The sequence below is a fragment of the Spermophilus citellus genome, assembly GCF_964194105.1.
Source record: "Spermophilus citellus genome assembly, chromosome: 4".
Taxonomy (NCBI): Eukaryota; Metazoa; Chordata; class Mammalia; order Rodentia; family Sciuridae; genus Spermophilus; species Spermophilus citellus.
The window spans coordinates 203,312,626-203,332,331 of NC_138185.1; the positions used below are offsets into that span (position 1 = coordinate 203,312,626).

Sequence of the window (19,706 nt, forward strand, 5' to 3'; positions counted from 1 at the left end):
AAGCTTATGCCAAAAGTTGGTAGCTGGGACTATAATTCCTGCCTCTAAACTGCTAGATCATTATGGATTATCTATAAACCCTACAGGTCAATATTGTGGATCAATGATATGATGTTCTTAATGACTTCAAACTGCTTTCATGATGGTCACCTTTGTAACCTGCTAGAGGGAGAGCTCCTTTGCCCTCGGTGCTCAATTTAATCGAGCCACACTACAGAAAAAAGAAACCTGCAGGAGGTACAGCCTTCAGGGTCCTCAGCAGAGAGCCAGAAACACTTCTGCCATGGTGGAGATTCTGGGCAGTGTGCGGCAGTTTGGTTCACTGAATTGAAATTCTCCAGATATTCTCCCTCTAGCCTTGCTGACTACTGTTTTATACATTATTGAAAATATACAACTTTTAGAAACATTCATCTCTTTCACACTCAGCCCAAAGCTCATCAATATGGACAATGATATTTTTCTTCATTTGCTAAAATAAAACAACATCAAAAAACTAAACAAATAGACATTGCATATATACACAACAAAACAAACAGACAAACAAACAAAAAACTAAATGTATACATAAACACACACCTCAACTGTCATGCCAAGACTCAGGCAGGATTTTTTTCAGGTAGAGTTAAGTCTGGCTGCTACCAAAGATAGATCTAAAGGAAATGGCCATCCTGGGCCAATTCTCCCAGCTCATTTTTTTTTTTTTTCATTAAAGTATATATCCTCACTAACACAAACATAGCCTCAGAGCTCGTGAAGAAGAGACCAGGGTAGATTTTTCTCCCCAAACCACTAATTCTTCAGGCTAAGTAACAAAATAATTCTTGTCTTGACTTAAACAAATTGACTGCTGTCTCGGAAAACCCAAGTCCTCTCATGGTTTAGGCGTGATTCACATGTCATGAAACCATTTGGATGACCTAGAGGGATGAGGCTAACCCAGCACTTCTCCCTAGACAATATTCTTAACTGACAATAAAATATGCAGCTGCACAGACACCAAAGCAGAAAGCCACTTCTTAGATTTGTGACTTGGGGCCCGCTCCTTGGCTCCTCTCTCCTGAGCATGCCCCAGTCATGGATTTCCTCTCCCTCTTCACTACTCTAGAGAGGGGCCTTGCTCCAGCTTTGGGTGATGGTAGGTGCAGCCGATAGCTGAAGTCCCACCTGCTCCCCATGCCTGCCCTCCCTTTCCCTGGTCCCCTCAGGGGCATGGCCTCCTCTGTCTGGTGATCGTACCAGTTGCTCCAGGGCTGTTTGCTCCCACTTTTCTGTTGCGGTTGACGACACATGACAAACCTAACCGCACGAAACCAAACCCAGATTTTTCTCAAGAGATGTTCTTCTGGGGAACAGATAAGCTCCCCGCCTCCTCCCTCAGAATGACTGGGTATTGTGAATTGTTCCTCTCTGGATTTTCACCTGGTTTCCACTCTTCCCTGCTGGAGGCCACTGCTTCCATTTTCACATGCTTGATTAGAACAGGTTCCTTTGTGACATTTACATGGTGGCATTACCCTCCATAACTCCTCTAAAATGTACTGAGTCAACCTTCACCAGCAGGAGAGCACAGTTGGCAAAGGTCCTTTTCCCTGTACCATTCTGCCTTTTTTCCTATCATTTAATTTCTACCTTTTAATGTTTGGCTTCACACAAATTATCACTGAAATTTCCAACAGCATAAACCAAACTTCCATCCAGTCTGACAGCTGTTACCTGGCAACGAGCTATTTCTCCAGCCATTTCTGCCCGAGCCCCTACCATTACCCACTGACTCTACTCAGGAATTTTTATGGAGTGAGTGTGCCTGTGATTCTTAAGTAGAGATTAATAAAATGATGAACACTCTGATCACTTGGCACGCAATTCCTTTCTGGTTATCAGGACAATTTGACTTTTTTTCCCCTTTCTTTCCCATTAAAAAAAACAAAAAACAAAAAACAAAACTAAAGAATTTTCTCTCTTCAAGATGCAGAGAGTGAAATAGGCAGGATGTCAAAGGTGCCCAGGACCTCCTCCACACAAGCCTGCCCTGCCTTCCCCCTGAATGCTGAAGGCCTCTGATTTCGCCTGGGCATTCAGGCCGGAAGACAGAGATGGGCTTTGTGAGTGGGTTGGTCTGGAAGCCTTTGAAGCAGCAGTGATCAGAAAAGCCAAATTGATTATGACAATATCCTACAACTCCTCTTGCCCTGTACCCAATGACCCCACCTCTCTAAAATCTGGGATGGGTGTTTGTGCGGTTAGCTGTTTGCAAGTGGCCATTTTATGACAGGACATGACCAGGTGGTGTTAACCCTTTCCTTGCCTCTAAGGGTGATGGCAAGTCTGCCTTTACAAATTTCTGTAGCATTCGGGACCTAAGGAGAGGGTGGAGGGCATTTGTTTTTAGATAAAGAGAAAGGGTTAAATACTGCACTGAGAAAATTCAAGGACTGATTTTTTAAAAAACGATACAATGTGTCAGACTGATGAGATGTCTCTTTGGAACAGGAATAATCAAAATGGCATTCATGCTACTTCTAAAGTTAAATTTTAAGAATGTAAATTGTAGGGGGAAATAGAATATAATCTGCATTTGGTGGGGGAAATTTTGCCTAATTTTCCAAGTTTAACAAATTAATATTTCAAAGTACAGGTTTGGAATAATTTCTATAAATGAGTAGGCTTTTGGAAAAAAATAAACATGCTTGGTGTCTATTGTGGATATATATGTATACCAGTATATATCTCTATACATATGTGTATATATATATATATGTGTGTGTGTGTATATATATATGTATCCAACTTTACTAAATAATATACTGTACATATACACCCACCCTTAAACTTGTACATACTGTGTATATATAAAATGGCCACATTTCTTGCGTGTGTCTGTCCCCGGAAGGGTGGACTGATTGTTTTTGGATGTCTGCAGCTGTTACCTTGAAGGATGCAATTTCATCTTTCATTTATTTTTCCCCATCTAGACTGTATCAGGATAAACTGTAACTCCAGTAAGTTTTCCCTCAAGTTTCATTTTGTTCTTTAAAAAAAAAAAAAATAGAAAAAAAACTGACTTTATTTTGTTTACTATTTTATGAGCTGTTTTTTCTTTGAATTATTTTATTTTTTGACAATGGAGTTGGGGGGAACTGGGATTGACAAGATGGAGGGCTGGGTTGATGGTAAGGGCTGAGTATGACTGGGATGTGGTTTCTGAATCGGGGTAGGTCCTCTCTTCTTTTCTTGCATTTGATCTACATGCAGAAAAAGGAGAAAAGGGCCCATGGATAATGAAATGACTGGAAAATGACTTGAAATGGTAATGTGTTGTCTCTGGGAAATAACCCCCTGGGGTGAACAGAAAGTCTTAGAGCAACCAACATGCACTTCTCCACTACCAAAAACTTCAGGTGATAAAAGCAGAGCTCATGACCCAGAAGTGGCTGCCAACTCTGACATCTCCTTCCTGACATATGGGGCTACCTGGGGTTTCTTATGTGGGTGGGCAAAACAGCTGCCCTTGGTGTGATATTTGAACCAAAGGCTTGAGACTTGCTCTACTAATAAGGAGGAATTGCTGACTGCCATCCAGATGTCCTGGTTCTTGAAGAAGGCTCCTGTAAGATGTAGTCTGAAAACTATTCATGTTATTTCTTCCTCTGCCCAGAAATGAATGTTAACCAGAGTTGATGAGAAAGGGGAAGAGGAAGATAAACAGGAAAGAGGAATGAGGGAAAAACAGGCCTAGACCAGGCAAGGAGAAAAGTAAAGAACATGCTTGAGTGTTAGCGTGTAGCAGTCAGGCTCATTACTACTCACTGCTCCAACAAGCAACCACAAAATCCCAATGTCTCAACAAAAGACAGAAAGTTAGAGCAGTTAGGGAGTTGTTAAGGCAGTCTCATGCCAGCTGTAACACTCTAACAAATAGATTCCTTCAAAAGTGACTCAGGGATTCAGGATCCTTCCATGAGGTGGGTCCACCACCTTGGAGATTTTTATTCCCTGCTGAATCCATAGGAAAGAGAGAGCCTGGGTAGCTATGCAATGTGAGTAAGTGCTTTGCCCACAAGTGACATACATCCTTCTGTCCATTATATTCTCATTTGTTGTAAAGGAAGCTGGGAAATATAGTCTCATTGTGCATAGGAAGAGACAAATCATCTTAAGTGGACATATAGTGCACAGAATTCTCAGTATTAGCTCATCTTTTTGTTGTTGTTCTTTCTTTGCTGTGGTCCTTTTGGAGGAAAAAAAGTAGAGAGAGAAAAAAAGAGAAAATATTCCAACTCCTATATTTCATTTACCTTGTTGATTCCTATTAGAGCTTTCACAGGTGCTAGTTCAAAGTTATTTTTTTGGTAGAAGATCTGTTATCAGAATGACAAACTATGAAAGCCCAATTCTATTTTATGGGCAAATGTTCCATATAAATTAACAAAAGAAAAAGAAAAAATTTTCAAAATCTGTATAAGCAACCTTTCCTAGAGTGCATGTGTTGGCATTACTTGTGGTTATTTTCGGCATTGTCTTATTTTGCTGTGTTTAAATATTTCTAATTAGCCTGAAATTTCTCATGATAATTAGATCATTAAAAGCCTAACTGAAACATACTTTCTCTGCAAAGTCTGAGTTTTCTATTTTTGGAGGATTTTGTTTTGTTTTTTGGAAGCTTTGAGGTACAGTTTTTATACCACAGAATTCACCCGTCATAAGCCTACCACGTACAGAGTTGTCCAAACATAACCACAGTTGTGTTAGAACGTCACCCTCACCCCTCTGATTTTCTGTTGTGCTCATTTGTAGTTAGTCCCTGCTCCTAGCCCTAGTCAACTACTGGTTTGGTTTATTTTTATAAATTGGCCTTTTGTGGGTAGTTCATATAAACATAGTCATTTGTGCCTAGCTTCTTTAAAAAAAAAAAAAATATATATATATATATATATATTTGTATAGCATCTCTGTGGAAAGCTTTATCCACTCCTTTTATACTGGGTTTCAAAAGGAAACCAGAGTCAAGCTGAGATGAAGGTGGACAGTCCCAGTGCAGCCTCTCTGGCTTCAGAGACTGACTTGGAGAACAGAGGACCCAGGGGTGATTTGATCAGATGACAGGACTTGCTTTTGCTGTGCCACCCACACTTCCTTATAGAGTCACTTCCACACTCTCTATGTGATCAGCCATGGAAAGTCATCAAAGATAAGTTTCAGGATTCCCACTCCTGGGGAGATGGTGACACAGATGACAGCAGGTTTCCTGAACCTGACACAATATTTTATAGACAGCGTTGAGAAGAAAATATGCCAGCACAGATATGTTAGCTGAACTTGACCACAGTTCAGATTGTACTGGATTTGAATGCAGGGTAGATAGTCAAGATTAGATGTTGGAAATCACATTTAAAAACAAAAAAAAAATCTCGTGAGAAACATTTAACGTGGTAAGATAGTTAATTCTGTTGAGAGCATCAGAGAAGTGGTATAGTCTCCACTGGCTGGACAGTGGTTGATTAGAGGAAGGGGAAAAAACCAATTTCAGTCCTTCAAACTGATCAAAGACCTTTAGTGCATAAATATATCAAAATGTATCCAAGGTTATGTGGAGTCATGAAATAGATGTGATACATATTTCCTGAAGTCAATTTTAATTGTTGACTTGGAATAAAACCTTAAATTGAAACCAAACTAATATATTATGCATCAGAATGCAAACAAGCATGGCTCTTTAAGGTTAAAAAAAAAAGGAAAATTTCAAAGACATTTCCTTTTAATTGCTTATCTTGTCTATTCCATTGCTGGCATTACTGTCACTTGGGTGGAATATTTTGAGAAGACTAAATTAACAGAGAAAATGGGTAGAAGTGATTAGAACTTCTAAATCCCTCTTCTCATTGACTCTTAGAATCCATAGCTCAGTCTATGTAGCACAAACTCAGATGTCTCCGTAATAGGGACACTTACCAGATTGTTATCTGTGAGTATAGAGGAAATAAGATGGATTTGCAGCCTGGATTTGAGAGGGAGGGGCTTTCTTCTCACCCTTCGACCTTGTCTCCTGCTGTCATTTCAACAGAAATCAGAGTGTGCATTGCTCACATTTTAAAACATAGCTTTACCCCCACTCTTTGGAGGGACATACTGAATTAAGCCCAAGTGAAGTCTAAATGTAAGTTTGTAAACTTTTCAGTAACTCTATTTTAGGATACCTGTCCTTTGAAAAATAACTCTGATAAAATAATGAATGACATCAATTACTTTTTTTCTGTTCATCTACCACAGTGTTATTCTGGGAAATGGCTGCTTCCAAGGGATTAGGGACAGTATTTAATGGAGAGAAGAGCATGAGAAAGAAAACTGATCTCCTAAGATAGGGAAAAAAACAACTGGCCATAGCACAGAGCAGTTTTGAGGCATATTTATCATTACTCACTCTAAATCTTCCTTTTCTTACTTTCCAAATTCTTTAAGAATCACACACCATGAATTCCTCCTTTGCTCCTATCATCAAACCTATCAGAGTGTGGGCAAAGCAAGGTCTTTGTTTGAATGGAGGACATTGCTGGCAAGACTGTACTTAAATATATTTAATAAAAAAGGTTTTAGCTTAGAGTTTATCTTTAAAATGCAAAAGACCAAGATTTGGCAGCCATCAGGGTAGACTGAACTCCAGGTTGACCTGGAACTCTGCTAACAAAAACAGGGACGCTTTCTAGAGAATTTCCTGGAGGAAATCACCTCTTCCCATGGTTCCAGTCACAGGAGGCTGACAGTAACCTCTGAGGCGTGCAGTACTGGAAACAGGTAAAGCTGTCTGTGTTGATCTCAGGTGTTTGCTGAAATGGAAGCATGGACAATGGTTTGCTTTAACCTTGTCTGATTGTGACCCTGCCCTGTGACTATCCCCAGTCCCTTCATATGTGTCAAGTCATGTACAGTATGAATAAATGAATGAATGAGTAAATGTAATAAGCTCATATTAACTCAATGTGGCTATTGTGTGAATAAATAGAGTAAACCTACATTAATGAGTACCAATTTTCCCACTCTTTTTGTCAACTCTTCCTTCTCTCAAAGGTTAACTCCTCCATAATATGGACATTTTCTTAATGTCCCTAAAAAGGGAGTGAACGCATATGCTTTATTATTTAGGGATATGTACAAACCCCACCCCTCACACCAATCCCTTTGACCCTGAAGTCTAACTGATCATTCTGCAACAAGGATCCTTTTTCCTTCTTAGACATGAATGGGAAAAGAAATAGAATGCCATTAAAAACATACAGACCTTAAGATATTCAGGTGCCATGGTGGAGCTGATTGTGTCAGAGAAGACTTTGGTGATTCCATCTACTTTGCATAAATTCTGATAGCTTTGCATCATCATAGAGGGACCACCTCAGAGATGTAGGTAAGACAAGATTTGATGTCTCCATGTATCTCTGAGGCTGCTGGAGGGGCTTGGGCATTCCTCCTCTTGCCCCTGCTTGCCTCATTCCTGTCTTTTACCTCTGCCTATAGGTTTTGGGCAGACTGTCTCCAGTGTTTTGGCAAAGTCAGTGCTGTGTGTGTGACTCTAGCTTTATTTAGGCGTATCATCATGAGCTCCAATTTACTATACCAGACTTTGGGGTTTCTTCTCTTTCTTTTTCTCTCTCTAACCTCGCTACATTATCAGAACATGTGATTTCATCTTTAGGCTTGCTTTATCTGAGACTCTCAGAGCTCAATTCTTGAGTTTATCCCTTTAACTCAGAAATACTTGCTGCAAACCAACCTAAAAGCCTAATTTTTTCACTCTTGAGAGTCTTCCTGGAAGGAAATTGTAGACCTCCATTGCTATCCATTCCAAGACTCAGACACTTATCTTTTTAGTTTTAGTGGAGATGGGAAATCACAAAACAAAATAATCCTATGCATAATAGTGCGTCATCTGTCTGTCAAATTATGAGCATCACTCTTTAAAATTTCCATCTTCACACTGGATGATTATCCTCCAACTTTTCTCAAAGCCTGATGTAGGTTATTAATAAATATTAATTTCAGTTGGTTTTATTTTTAAATAGGTAAAAGTTGTATACAGAACAAAAGACAAAGTAGTAAAATTTCTACCACCTGCTCTTAATGCTAGTACTGCAACACCCTTTTTGAGAGGCCACAAAAATTACCAGTTTTTCTTGCATAATTCTACAGATAGATTCAAAGTATGTAACATATATTTATAATCATGTTCTTCTGCTCCTCCTTCTTGACATAAATATTAACAAACCCCTCCACTTTTTTTTCCACTTCAACTGTCTTAGGGAATATTCCATGAAAGAATATTACATAATATTCCATTTTGTGGCAATAGATTTTAATAAATAAGCACCCCATTGATGTATATTTAAATTTTCACCTTTTTACAAAATGCTATAAAAAGTTAGAAAAATGTATCTTTTTGTTCATTAGGTCTTTGCACATATATACAGGAAGATCTATTGGATAAATCCCTGTAAGTGGAATTGCTAGGTCCAAAGAAAGTATATTATAAATATTAAAAGATATTGCCAAGTTGCACTACAAAGAGGTTGTATAAATTTATACTACTACCAACAATATGAGTGATTGTTTTTCCTCACCCTTGTAAAATATTATTAAGCTTTTTATTCATTTGCTAACAAATAAGGCTCTTTAAAATGTTGCTGTCACATAGTCTAATGACAGCTCATTATCACTCAATATCCTTTCCTTCCATCCTTTCCTTCCTCAGGTAGATGTAGGGGGACCATTGCTATTCAAAATGTTGGTGATTCCTTATCCAGAAATATTTTAATAGAAATTTACTAAAGAAGCAGTTCCTAAATTAATAATCAAGGATATTGTAGAAAAGTGGCAATATCCTATACGAATCTTGTATGATTTCTCTCCTGTATCACTATTGATCTGCATTGGAATCTCAGTAAAGAGAGGCACTTTAGTGCATTTGCCAAGAGCAAAGGGGTGTCTGAAACTCAATAACTTTGAGTTCAGTTCTTATCTTTACCCCTAAGCTGTGTGTCTTTGGGCAAGTTACTTCGACTCTTGTTTTTTTTCAGTTGTAAAATGGGGTAGTCATAGTATCTACCTCTCTAAGGATAGAATGTGGCACATATGCCAAGTCTGGAATGATGATGACCATCATGATAGATACTGTCTCGCAGCATCTCAAGTGAAAAGGTGCTTTTGGGAAACTGTACGTGAGCAAGACTCCATAGCCATATATTCTTAAAACATACTTTTCAGTAGTTTAATAGATGCCTATGAAATGAGTGTTCCTATTTTCTCTGGTCAATTACCCTAGGCAATAATAAACTCTCTTCCAAAACCACAGAGTTTCACTGGATTTTGCTTCAATAACATTACTAATAAGACTTTCTATGAGACCATCTGTAGGTCAAGTTGGAGTTCTTTTCCCCCACAGTGCATTATTTTGAACAAATACTTGATGTTAACTCAGAACTGATGAAAATATGTGACTTCATGAGTTCTTCTGTATTTATTTTTGGGACTCTGATATCATATTAATAAAAGCTTAATAGTGTTCTAAAATGAAAAATTTCTCTTTAAAATGCACAGATTTTCTAATATCAATTTTATATAATATAAATAGGAACTAAAACAAAACAGCCATAAATAAGGGGTTTTGCAGCAAGAGTATAGACTTCTGGCTATGAAAATTACTGTCTGTGTGGGTCCCTTGGTGCATTCTTTTTTATGCCTTTGCAAGTCACCACATTCATGCAGACCATAGTGAGAAAGAGGGGCTTGTTCACCAGGAGGAGAGACGAGTGGACCTCCTCTTAGGAGACTTGTACTTCAGTTTCAATCAGTTTGTTGAAGCATAGTGTGATGAGTCAACAAGTTTGAGATTCATACCTGGCTCTTTGGGTAATTGAAATGACACTTATGTCACAGGCCGGTGGTTTTGTCCTCATCAGATCCATACATGATGTCCAGAGAAGTAGAAAATTCATGATTATTTAGAAATTAGAACTACAGTACCACCCCTCCCCAACTCCTGGGGTTGTCCTTTTTTGAGAACAGGTTAAAACAGTCATTGACAGAAGAACAAACTTCTCCTTGCGTGGCTTTAGCTAATGTCACCGTTTCTATGATTTTAAAATAATCCCTGGGCCCTGAGACGCAAAGACGTTATCTTTTAACTTCTCCGTGTGCAGTGAGTACCTAGTATAGAAAAGTCTGCTCAAGATGGTACTTTAACATCTGCACTTCATATGGAATTTAGAAGGGATAAAGAGATTGGGCTCGAGCACCTAATTAAGGAGTAGATAGAATGTGAGCTTGAGGAGTTAAATACATAAGCGGCTTCTGAAACAGTTGTCTTTGTCCCCTCAAAGGAAGAAGCAGCAGAAATGGCAAAGGAAGAGAAAATAGACTTCAGTTGAAAGCACAAGTCCTCCCAAGATATGCAGATGTAAATAAAATTGCTGAATTCTAGGAAAGATTGCTAAATAAAGGAGTGAGATTTCTCTATCTGAACATCTCAAAAACAGACGAATACCTTTTCAATTTGTTAACATTCTCTTGTGAGCTATCAGGCAAGAGAATCAGTATGGAGACTCAGAAGTCCTTATTAATCACAGCTTAAAGTACTGTATGTGTACAATTAGTGCACATGGTCTGGATATATTGTGAAAGAGAATGTGCTGATTTGGAGATATACATACATGTATATACCAGTGTAACCTAAGATTTCCACATTGCTATCTGTCATTGTGTGATTTGTTTCACCTAAAACTACATTGGATATAGTATATGCTCAATATATGAAGTCATTAACTCAGTGAGATAATAAATTGTATCTGTCCCTTCATCTCGACCGATTATTTATACAATTCTGTCATAAAAAATGCACACTACAACTTTTTGTCTTTTTGTCATTCCAAAAGGAAGAAAATTAACTGAAGGATTAATTTTTCCTTTAATCCCTAATATTCTGAAAGAATACATATTCCTTTTTCTGTAAAATATGAGATGGAGGGACAAAATGAAGAATTTTCCATGAAGTCTGATTTGGCCAGGTTTTGACTGAAGTAAGGAAAATTTCATAAGGGCAAGATGAATATGTATCTCTGAATATTATGTGTCTCTCTTTCTCATTCCTCTTTTACTTATTCCATGAGCATTTACTAAGAATTTAACAGGATTTCAAGTGCTGGATGTCAGCTTTAGGGATTTATATTGTGGATTCCCAAGAAAAAATGCAGTAGAAAGTCTCACTGACTGGGCAAATTCCTTTGCATTCCTTGTTTCTCTTAGAGAAATTGGACCTCGGACTCCTCTGTCTCTAAACTCTGTCTCTAAAATCCATACAAGAGTCCCGGGTTTTGTTTTTTTTTTCCAAAGCTAGCTCAACATTCAGATCAACAGAATGGGCCTCTTGTTTTATTCTGTTTTGTTCTTACCATCTTTGGATTCCCTGTGTGGAGACTGGATTCTGGTCCACTTGTTAGGGTGTTTTCCTTGCTTTATGTGGTTGTGTTCAGTCTGCTCTGCTCTGTTGGACTTACCCTCCAGCCTCTGACCACCTGCTTGGAGCCAGGCAAGCTGCCACCTGCTCTTCTTTCAACAGCTGAGATTTCAGGCGCTGTAATTTTGAGCAAAAGTACTGTTTTTTGTCTTTCCATTTACCTTTTGAAGCTTTCTTGATGTACTCTAGTACATAACCAGATTTGCAAGGTGATGAATTCAGTAAGTGTTAATGTTAGGCACAGTTCACATTTTGGAGACTAGGAGATGTTAAAGTACACCTACATGGAGACTGGGCCTGATGAATCCCTGAGACCACAAGGCCAATTAGGCCACATAAGTGATCTTAACTTGCTTTATTTGTAAACCTAAGCAACACTTAACTTCTAATATTTCTTGTAAATGTCTACATTAAAAAAATAAATAAATAACAAGTTCAAAGGTTTTAGAATCATCCAACCAATATATATAACTAGTGACTTTTCAGTGGAATAGACCAGCCTAGGCTACTATATAATAGTGACAATTAAATGCTTTCTTTCTTTTTTTTTAGGATAAATTTTTTATTTATTTTTTTTTAAATAAATGACAGTGGAATGCATTATAATTCTTATTACACATATAGAGCACAATCTTTTCATATCTCTGGTTGTATATAAAGTATATTCACACCAATTCATGTCTTCATACATGTATTTTGGATAATGATGTCCATCACATTCCACCATCATCGCTAACCCCCTGCCCCCTCCCTTACCCTCTCAATCCATGTTCCTTCTATAGAATGTTTCCCCTTTTAGTCCCTCAGTGGAGTGCCTAAACCATTCTGGATTCAAGTTGCTTGGTTCATGAACCACTATTTGCTCAAATAAACTTGTTTCATTCGGCCTCAGTTTACCTTTTTAAAGGCCTGGTCACTTTATCAATAAGATTCAAGCCAAGCTTATATTATCAGTCAAATCTCTCCATTCCTGTTTGGTAACAAGATAAATATATTAATGGACATACTTTCTTTACAGTCTGTCTAATATATATAAAAATGATATAAAAGGGAAGACCAGGGCATGTACATTTTCTGGCTATTTTATTGCTTCCATGATTAGAAGCACATAGCCTTTTAACTCTGAGTTGATTTAAAATAAGGTAAAGTGTTTACTTTTATTAGGAAGTTAGAGAAATGAATCTTAGAAAAAAGCATATGCCTTTCCTTCTTAAAAGGAAGCTGTTTCAGTGGAAACCTGAAAATGTAATATCTGTATATAAAGTCATTGTCATCTCCAAAGCCCATGCCAGCCCTGTCAGCAGCAGTGTTCTCAGTGGCTACAGGAAGGGCCTGTAAGGAAATGGAAAATAAGAGAGGGTCTTGATGGGTACAAACAAGAGGGGTGGAGTTCAATAATCTAAGTGTCCATCTTCCTGAATGATTGACGTTATATTGCAGTAGAAAAAGATCAAGCTTCATGTGTGTTCCAAAAGGGAGGCAAAATGTAAGGGAGAACATGTCCTCGGCAGCCAAATGTGAGTGATTATGAACTCAGGATCTTCCCACTGGCCTGTGGGGCACATTTTTAATATAGGCTTGTGGAAGCCAAGTGCTCAGTGATTAAGTGCAGGTTTGAGTCTTTGTAAATTTAATTTTTTCTGATTTTAAATGAGTATTCTTTTGTCATCTACATCAGTCTGTGTTTTAATGATGACACAGGATATTTTTCACTCAAAATGAGCAAAAGAACCCACCATAAAAATACCAAATTAGAAAGGATATTATGAACTAAAGTCTTAGACAGAGGATGAATGGCAATGGAATGAAATTTAGTTCTGAAATCTAGGAGATGTCTGAAATGAAATGGGTGTCATCCACAAGAGCAGGCAGGATGCAATCTAAAGCAATAGACAGGGCTACTCCTCTGTTCCAGAGATAATAAAAATCAAGAACATTAGAAACAAAAGCTGGAGGCGGGAAGCCATTCTTATTTCCTTTAAGTGGTTCTATAGTTTCCTCCTTAGAAAAGGTGAACCCCAAGGAAGATAGATAAAGAAAATACAATCAAGCCCAAGGTAGTCATCCCCCACTAGAGAAGGATGGTCATTTCTTCATGAGAAGAAATTGATAATCGAAATTAAACAGACACGACATAGATGTGCCTGTCAATAGTTGGAATGTCTAAACTACTCAATTCACTTATTGCTATGGACAAGGAAAGTCCTTTTGATAGTGAAATCAATTTAATTCTGATGGTCAGAAATGGGAAAAAACTAGACATTGCATCTCCCTAATGAATGACGAGTTAATTTCCCAGCTCCATTTGTGTGACTTGGTTTACTCATGCTCTTCCATACCTGGTTAAAAAAAAAAAATCCAAAGGGGTAAGAAAATCGTGGTTAATCTTTTAAGGCATGGAATTTAACATGAAGATGCTTCCTCATTCTTTCCCCTCTCCAATTTTTTTCCTGCACCTTTCTCTTCCTTTATGTAGCAAAAATGGATGCCACCAAGTCCATAAAGACATATATGAAAAAAATTTTGGCAACCTTTGCTATTATTATATAAAGTGCATGGACTTAACAGATGACTAGTAAGTACAGCCAAAAAATAATAGCAAACATCATGTGTTACCTGCATGTCAGGCCCTAGGATAAGGAGTTTGCCTGCATTACCTTGTTCAGTGTCTTTTACTGTGTTATAAGATGGGTACGTTATCCTCTTTTTCAAAATGAGAGTCATATGGAAACCCTAGTCTGTCTAATTCAGCGTATCTTGTTCCAAAGCCCCTACTCCTCACCACTGCCCTTGATGCCTCCTCTAATATGACAGAAGTGTTGATGCCCAATGAATGCCACCCACCACTTTCAAACTATGACTATAGTCCCCATGAAACTAGCCACTTTGAGCCAGTAATAAATTCTACTTCTTTAAGTAGTCTTTCTGAAACCTTGACCTACACAGAGTCAGACTTCCTCGACTCTATACTTTGGTATGTTAGTGTCTCGTTCTTGTTCATAACTAGTCTGTGGCACTGTTTGTTTCTATGAGTGAAAGATACTTGGACTTTAGGATGCACAGAGAATAAATTAGGTATTTCTGAAGAGGCATAGAGACAACTAAGAAGAGGGTAACATTAGAATGCCCCAGTTCAGTTTATCTTTGTCACTGTTGAGTGCATGTATGTGTTTGCCCATGATGAACTCTAGGCAGAAGAAACAAAAGCAATATAAATAATATAATGTGATCTACCTGTGCCTTTGTGAGGTTTTTCTTGGTAATAGGCTGCACTTGTTTCTTTCCATTATACTTCAGTACTAGTAGCCAACAGGTTGTGGTTGCCCCAGTTCCCTGGCTCCTTTACAGCCCTATTGGTGTCCTGGCTTATTTAATGCACTGTATACCATTCTTAGTCACCTGCTGTCATTCTTCTGTGGCAGTTCTGTGGTTACCACCTTCATGAAACCTTCACTTCTATCCAGGCAGGTCTAGATTTGTCCACTCTAAGGTCTCTTAGGACTTTGCATATCTCTCATGGCTCTCATGGCATTTGTATTGCTTTATTTGCTGATATGTGCATCCCCAGAACCAATTTCTAAACCCTTTACAGTTTGGGAAATGCACAAAATATCATCATGACATCACTGTCCAGCACAGGGCCAGACATAGTGGCATGAATGCACATTTACTTAATTAATTAATAATTAGAAGTTTAATGACTTGAAACTTTGGGCCATGGGAGAAGTCTGTGAGGATAAATATAGATTTCTTAATAAGGAAAATTATTCCATATCCACAAAGTGGGAAATCTCAGTAGATCAGATGAAAATATCATTACGTACCACGTTAAGAAAATTTGTCTGCCTCCTGAAAAGAAATATGCTTTTTAGAACTCCTTACTAAATACTACTATGTTAGAAGGCTAAATTTATATATGAGGAAATGTGCTTTCAAATCAGTCTAATCTATCTATATTTTACCCAAATGGTAAAAGAGACACTTAAGGCACAAATCACTTTTGCGCAGTTTTGTTCTGTACATGTCAAATTTTTAGGTTTCATATCTTACCCAACCTGGATTGAAATCTATATCCACTCCTGTATTATTTTTTATATAAAAAAATACCTCTGTAATTTCACACTGATCCTTAAAGAGAGTAAAGATGACTCAGAGCAGAAAAATAAGAAAAACCAACAATGATGGCAACACTAGGGTCAACATCTCAGGGTGGGAAGAACTGAACCTTCAAGTCCAGTTGAGCCTGCACTCTACTAATCAGCTCTTAGTCCTGGGGCAGTTTCTCCGAGTCCTCATTATTAGTGGTAAGAGCTGTACTGTCATTGGATGAAGAGGAAAAATGTCTGAATGGAAACACAGCTGCCAGCTCTGTGATTTCCCTCCTAGCATTTAAAGAGGCACCGAGACCTAGGGATGCCCTTATAGCCCTGTGCCTCACTGCTTGAACTGCTCATTGATCATTTGAACCTGTAACAATAGAAACATCAGTTTCCCTAGGCCTCTTGGGTACTTGTCTGACCTTTCTGATTTGTCTAAGGGAAATGTTTCTTTTGTAAAATGCTTCATAGGAGACAGGACAAGAATGAGGGTTTGAAGAAGTTGAGTGTACCTGCGATAATTTCCAGGGTTTTAACAGAGGGCAGCTGGTTGAGAATCTTGGGTGAAATAAATGCAGGGCTTTTTATCTCATTTCCGGTAAGGTCCCATTATTATCATATTGAGGATGAGGATTCTCCTCAATCAAAATCAAGGGACCCATCATTTATTTCACTTTTAGAGGAGTTAAAGTATCTCTGAGAAAGTAAAGTAGGATAAATGACATGCACATATGTGTTTGCCCATGATGAACTCTAGGCAGAAGAAACAAAAGCAATATAAATAATATAATGTGATCTACCATTGAATGAGCACTGACTTCATGCTGGGTAATATTTTGCATTGTTAAGTGTATTGTATTCTTTAACTTTCATAAGGCTATATTTAGTTGGTAGGATTTGCACATAATTTGTGGGACCTAGCACAAAATGAAAATGCAAGCCCCCTATGTAAAAAGCAGGAAAGGAACTTCTTTCTTCCTTTCACAGTATCTTTCCCAACCTGATAAATCTGAGAATACTCAGGGAGCAAGTGTAGACCCTCACAGGCACCTAGAACCCCATCCCATGATTCCACATATGGAGGAGGAAAAAATGGATGACCAAGACCCGTCCCAGGAAGTGGGACCTCATCATTCCATTGTCCCATTGAGCTCAAATTCAGATTATAAAACATAAATTCAGATAAAATACTTCAAAATTTCAAGAAGGCAACTGCAAGGTACTCAACTCCACATCCACAGGGCTCTGTGTAATTTCCTTGGTTGAGTGTCCATGAAGCTGTCCCTGGAAAATGGTAATATTGTTATCTGAATTTTATAGATGAGGAAACTTCATATACCAGAGAACAGATTTCTTTGTTTGTTTGGGGGTTTTGGTGACATTTATTTACCATAAAATCACCAAAACCTATTATGCCTATCATATGCAACTTGGCTTGTTCTAAAATTTTGTATAATTTTAAATACTGTATTTCATAAATACCTAAATGGGTCTCTTTGAAGCATCATAGCCAAAGATAAATTGTGAATCCTATGAATCCATTTTTTTTTCCCTTCAATGTTTCACACTGGTGTAGAACAGCCCATCACATTTTTCTGGCCAATGGAAATGTGCTTTCTTTCTGAATACCCATATTGAAGACTCTGACGTCTATGACTAGTGTAATTTTCTAGTAAAAAAATCAGTTCTCCCTGAAGGGAGTGTGATCTTCAATAGCCACTGTGTCCATATCATGTTAATCTCTTTGCTCCTTCCCAAGAATCATTTTCCTCTAGAGCCCAGTATGAATGGCTTCTTGTCCATTTTTACCAAACCTCACTTCAGGGGTCTACATTACCATTTCCTTTCTCTAGAGGATCATCACCAACTGGAAAACAGAATTGGGACATTATCATACTAATGCACCATTGCTGCAGAAATCCTTTGGGGTGAGAGAGAGGGGAAATAAGGGATATTCCTGGAATAATTGCCTATTCGCTATCTTTAGAACAATGCTGCCCAAAGACTTGGTTTCTGATTTGTTATCCTATTGTTGCCTTTACCTCAAGGAAAGATTAATAAAGTGAATTTCACTTCAGAGTGAATGGTTGATGGGAAAACTATTAAATCCCATTAAAATATTTTAAGGGAAAGGCACTGTCCCTTGCAACAAATTCCACAAACTGGAACAGAACAAGAGCAAAATGGTTTCCAGCTAATAAGTAAAAGAGAAACCCTTGCTGCAGCCATGATGCCTGCCATTCCTCAGGGCTGGGGGGCCAGGCCATTTTTCAGTATTTTGCTGGTTAGAGTAATTGATGCAGGTTTCTACTGAGCAGCCATTCTGGCTCCCATGTCCCTGTTTTTCTTCTAATTTTGGGCACTGCAGTAGGGATTGACATGCTCAACTGTTTGACTCTCTCAATCCTTGTGGCCTGTTCTTGTTCAAAATAATGTCAGAGGAAAATGACAACATTCCCCCAGGGAGCTAGAGCTCACCTAGTATTTATATTCATGGAAGAGCATTTCCCTGTACTTACAGTATACTTTGTCCTATAGAACAGCACACTTGGTTGTGTAGGATTTTATTGCCACAGCCTTTGAAAGCATACATTTACTCTCCTATGGTGTGATAATGCACTTCCCTTCAGACTGATTTGTACCAGAGAACTGGTGTACTTGGACCCTCTGCATCCTGAGTGTTAGCTCATGTCACAATTGCCTGAGGGCAGCAAGTGTTCACTGATAATGATTTCATCCTCTTTTTATGCGATTTCATGTTGGTTTAGCTTTACCTTCTAAATCACCACTTAGTTTATAGTTCGATTATTATTGATCCAAGTGCTACCAGTGAACAACTCTATTGATGGCAGGTTATCTGTTTGGGAGGCAGGTTAACTTTCAAGCTGACACTCTTGTGGAGAAAAGTTTGCTTCAATTGGGAAATAACCAAGCTCTCATTTAAATATTTATCTCACACATGAGAGTCAATGATATTGAATAAACTTCATCTCTGAATGTTTCTATTTAGATTGGAGACCTGATGGTTCACTCTAGGAGTCCATACAAGGGTTGACTCACTTTTTCTATAAGTGGCCAGATAATAAGTATTGTAGGCTTCGGAGACATGTGGTGGCTGTTACAACTACTTACTTCTGCCATTATAGCACAAACGTAACCTAGACAATATGTGAGTTAATGCACAAAGCTGGGTTCCAATAAAACTTTATCTACCAAAATAGGTGGTTAGCCTAATATGGCCTAGACCCTAGTTTGCTGATTGCTATACTAGGACCATAAGAGAGATGCATTTGTGGAAATTATGTTTGAGAAGTAGATTAAATTATCTAGGATTCTAGACTATAAGACATATGAAAGTTTAGAGAACTATTTACTCACAGTGATTCTTATTCTATGGGATGGTAATACAGTGCCAAACAAGACCCACACTGTTTCAATCCATGTAAGATTTGCCTTCTATTTGAGATATTTGTGAATATATAGACACATCAGTGAGCTCCAAGGATGCCAGAAGCAAATTAATAAAATTAAATGGTGGTGAGTAAAAACCTGGAGGTGGGAGTAAGTACACCTTTAGGAGGGACTGTCTGAAAATCCTTTCTGAGAAAATGGTATTTGGGCTTTGGACATTCGATGCCTGTGTGATAAGGAGGATCCAGTCTTAGGAAGGGTTAGGGGATGAGCATTCTGTGTAGAGTCTTTCACAAAAGTTAAGGGCTTATGGAAGGAACATACCTGATATGTTTAAGGAATAGGAAAACACTAGTGTGGTTGGAAAGTGAATGGGCCTATTTATCTCCATCTTAAACTGTCCCCATTAGAGTGATATTTAGCCTAATTGAAGTGATTCCTACTCACCTTTCATTTTCTTCTTGGTTATTCACTTAAGGAGACAAACTCACAGGTATCTGCAGTGTTTGATGTCAAAATATAATTTTCATGAATTCAAAATCTACTGTTATTAAACTGGAAACAAGCCAGTGCTTAGTTAAGAGACTATTAAATCACCATTTAAGCCATATTGAAAGAAACCATGAGACCAGATTATCAGAGATAAAATATGTGGGGTTAAGAAAGTCTTGTGTCATATCCGCAAGTCTAATTAGAAA

At 38.1% G+C, this 19,706-nt stretch overlaps 1 protein-coding gene across 14 annotated transcripts in view; it reads left to right on the forward strand.

The window, feature by feature from the left end:
* The window catches only part of NRXN3 (neurexin 3), a gene marked incomplete at its 5' end in the record, with an annotated part of 1,519,183 nt that overhangs the window by 542,350 nt on the left and 957,127 nt on the right, over positions 1–19,706 (forward strand). For 10 of the 14 annotated variants that reach the window (XM_081291921.1, XM_081291923.1, XM_081291922.1 and 7 more), the window contains one exon: positions 2,976–3,002. The exons of the other annotated variants lie outside the window; for them this stretch is intronic. In XM_081291921.1, the coding sequence (XP_081148047.1) occupies positions 2,976–3,002 (27 nt within the window). The remainder of the gene's footprint in view (positions 1–2,975; positions 3,003–19,706) is intronic. 14 annotated transcript variants of the gene reach the window in all.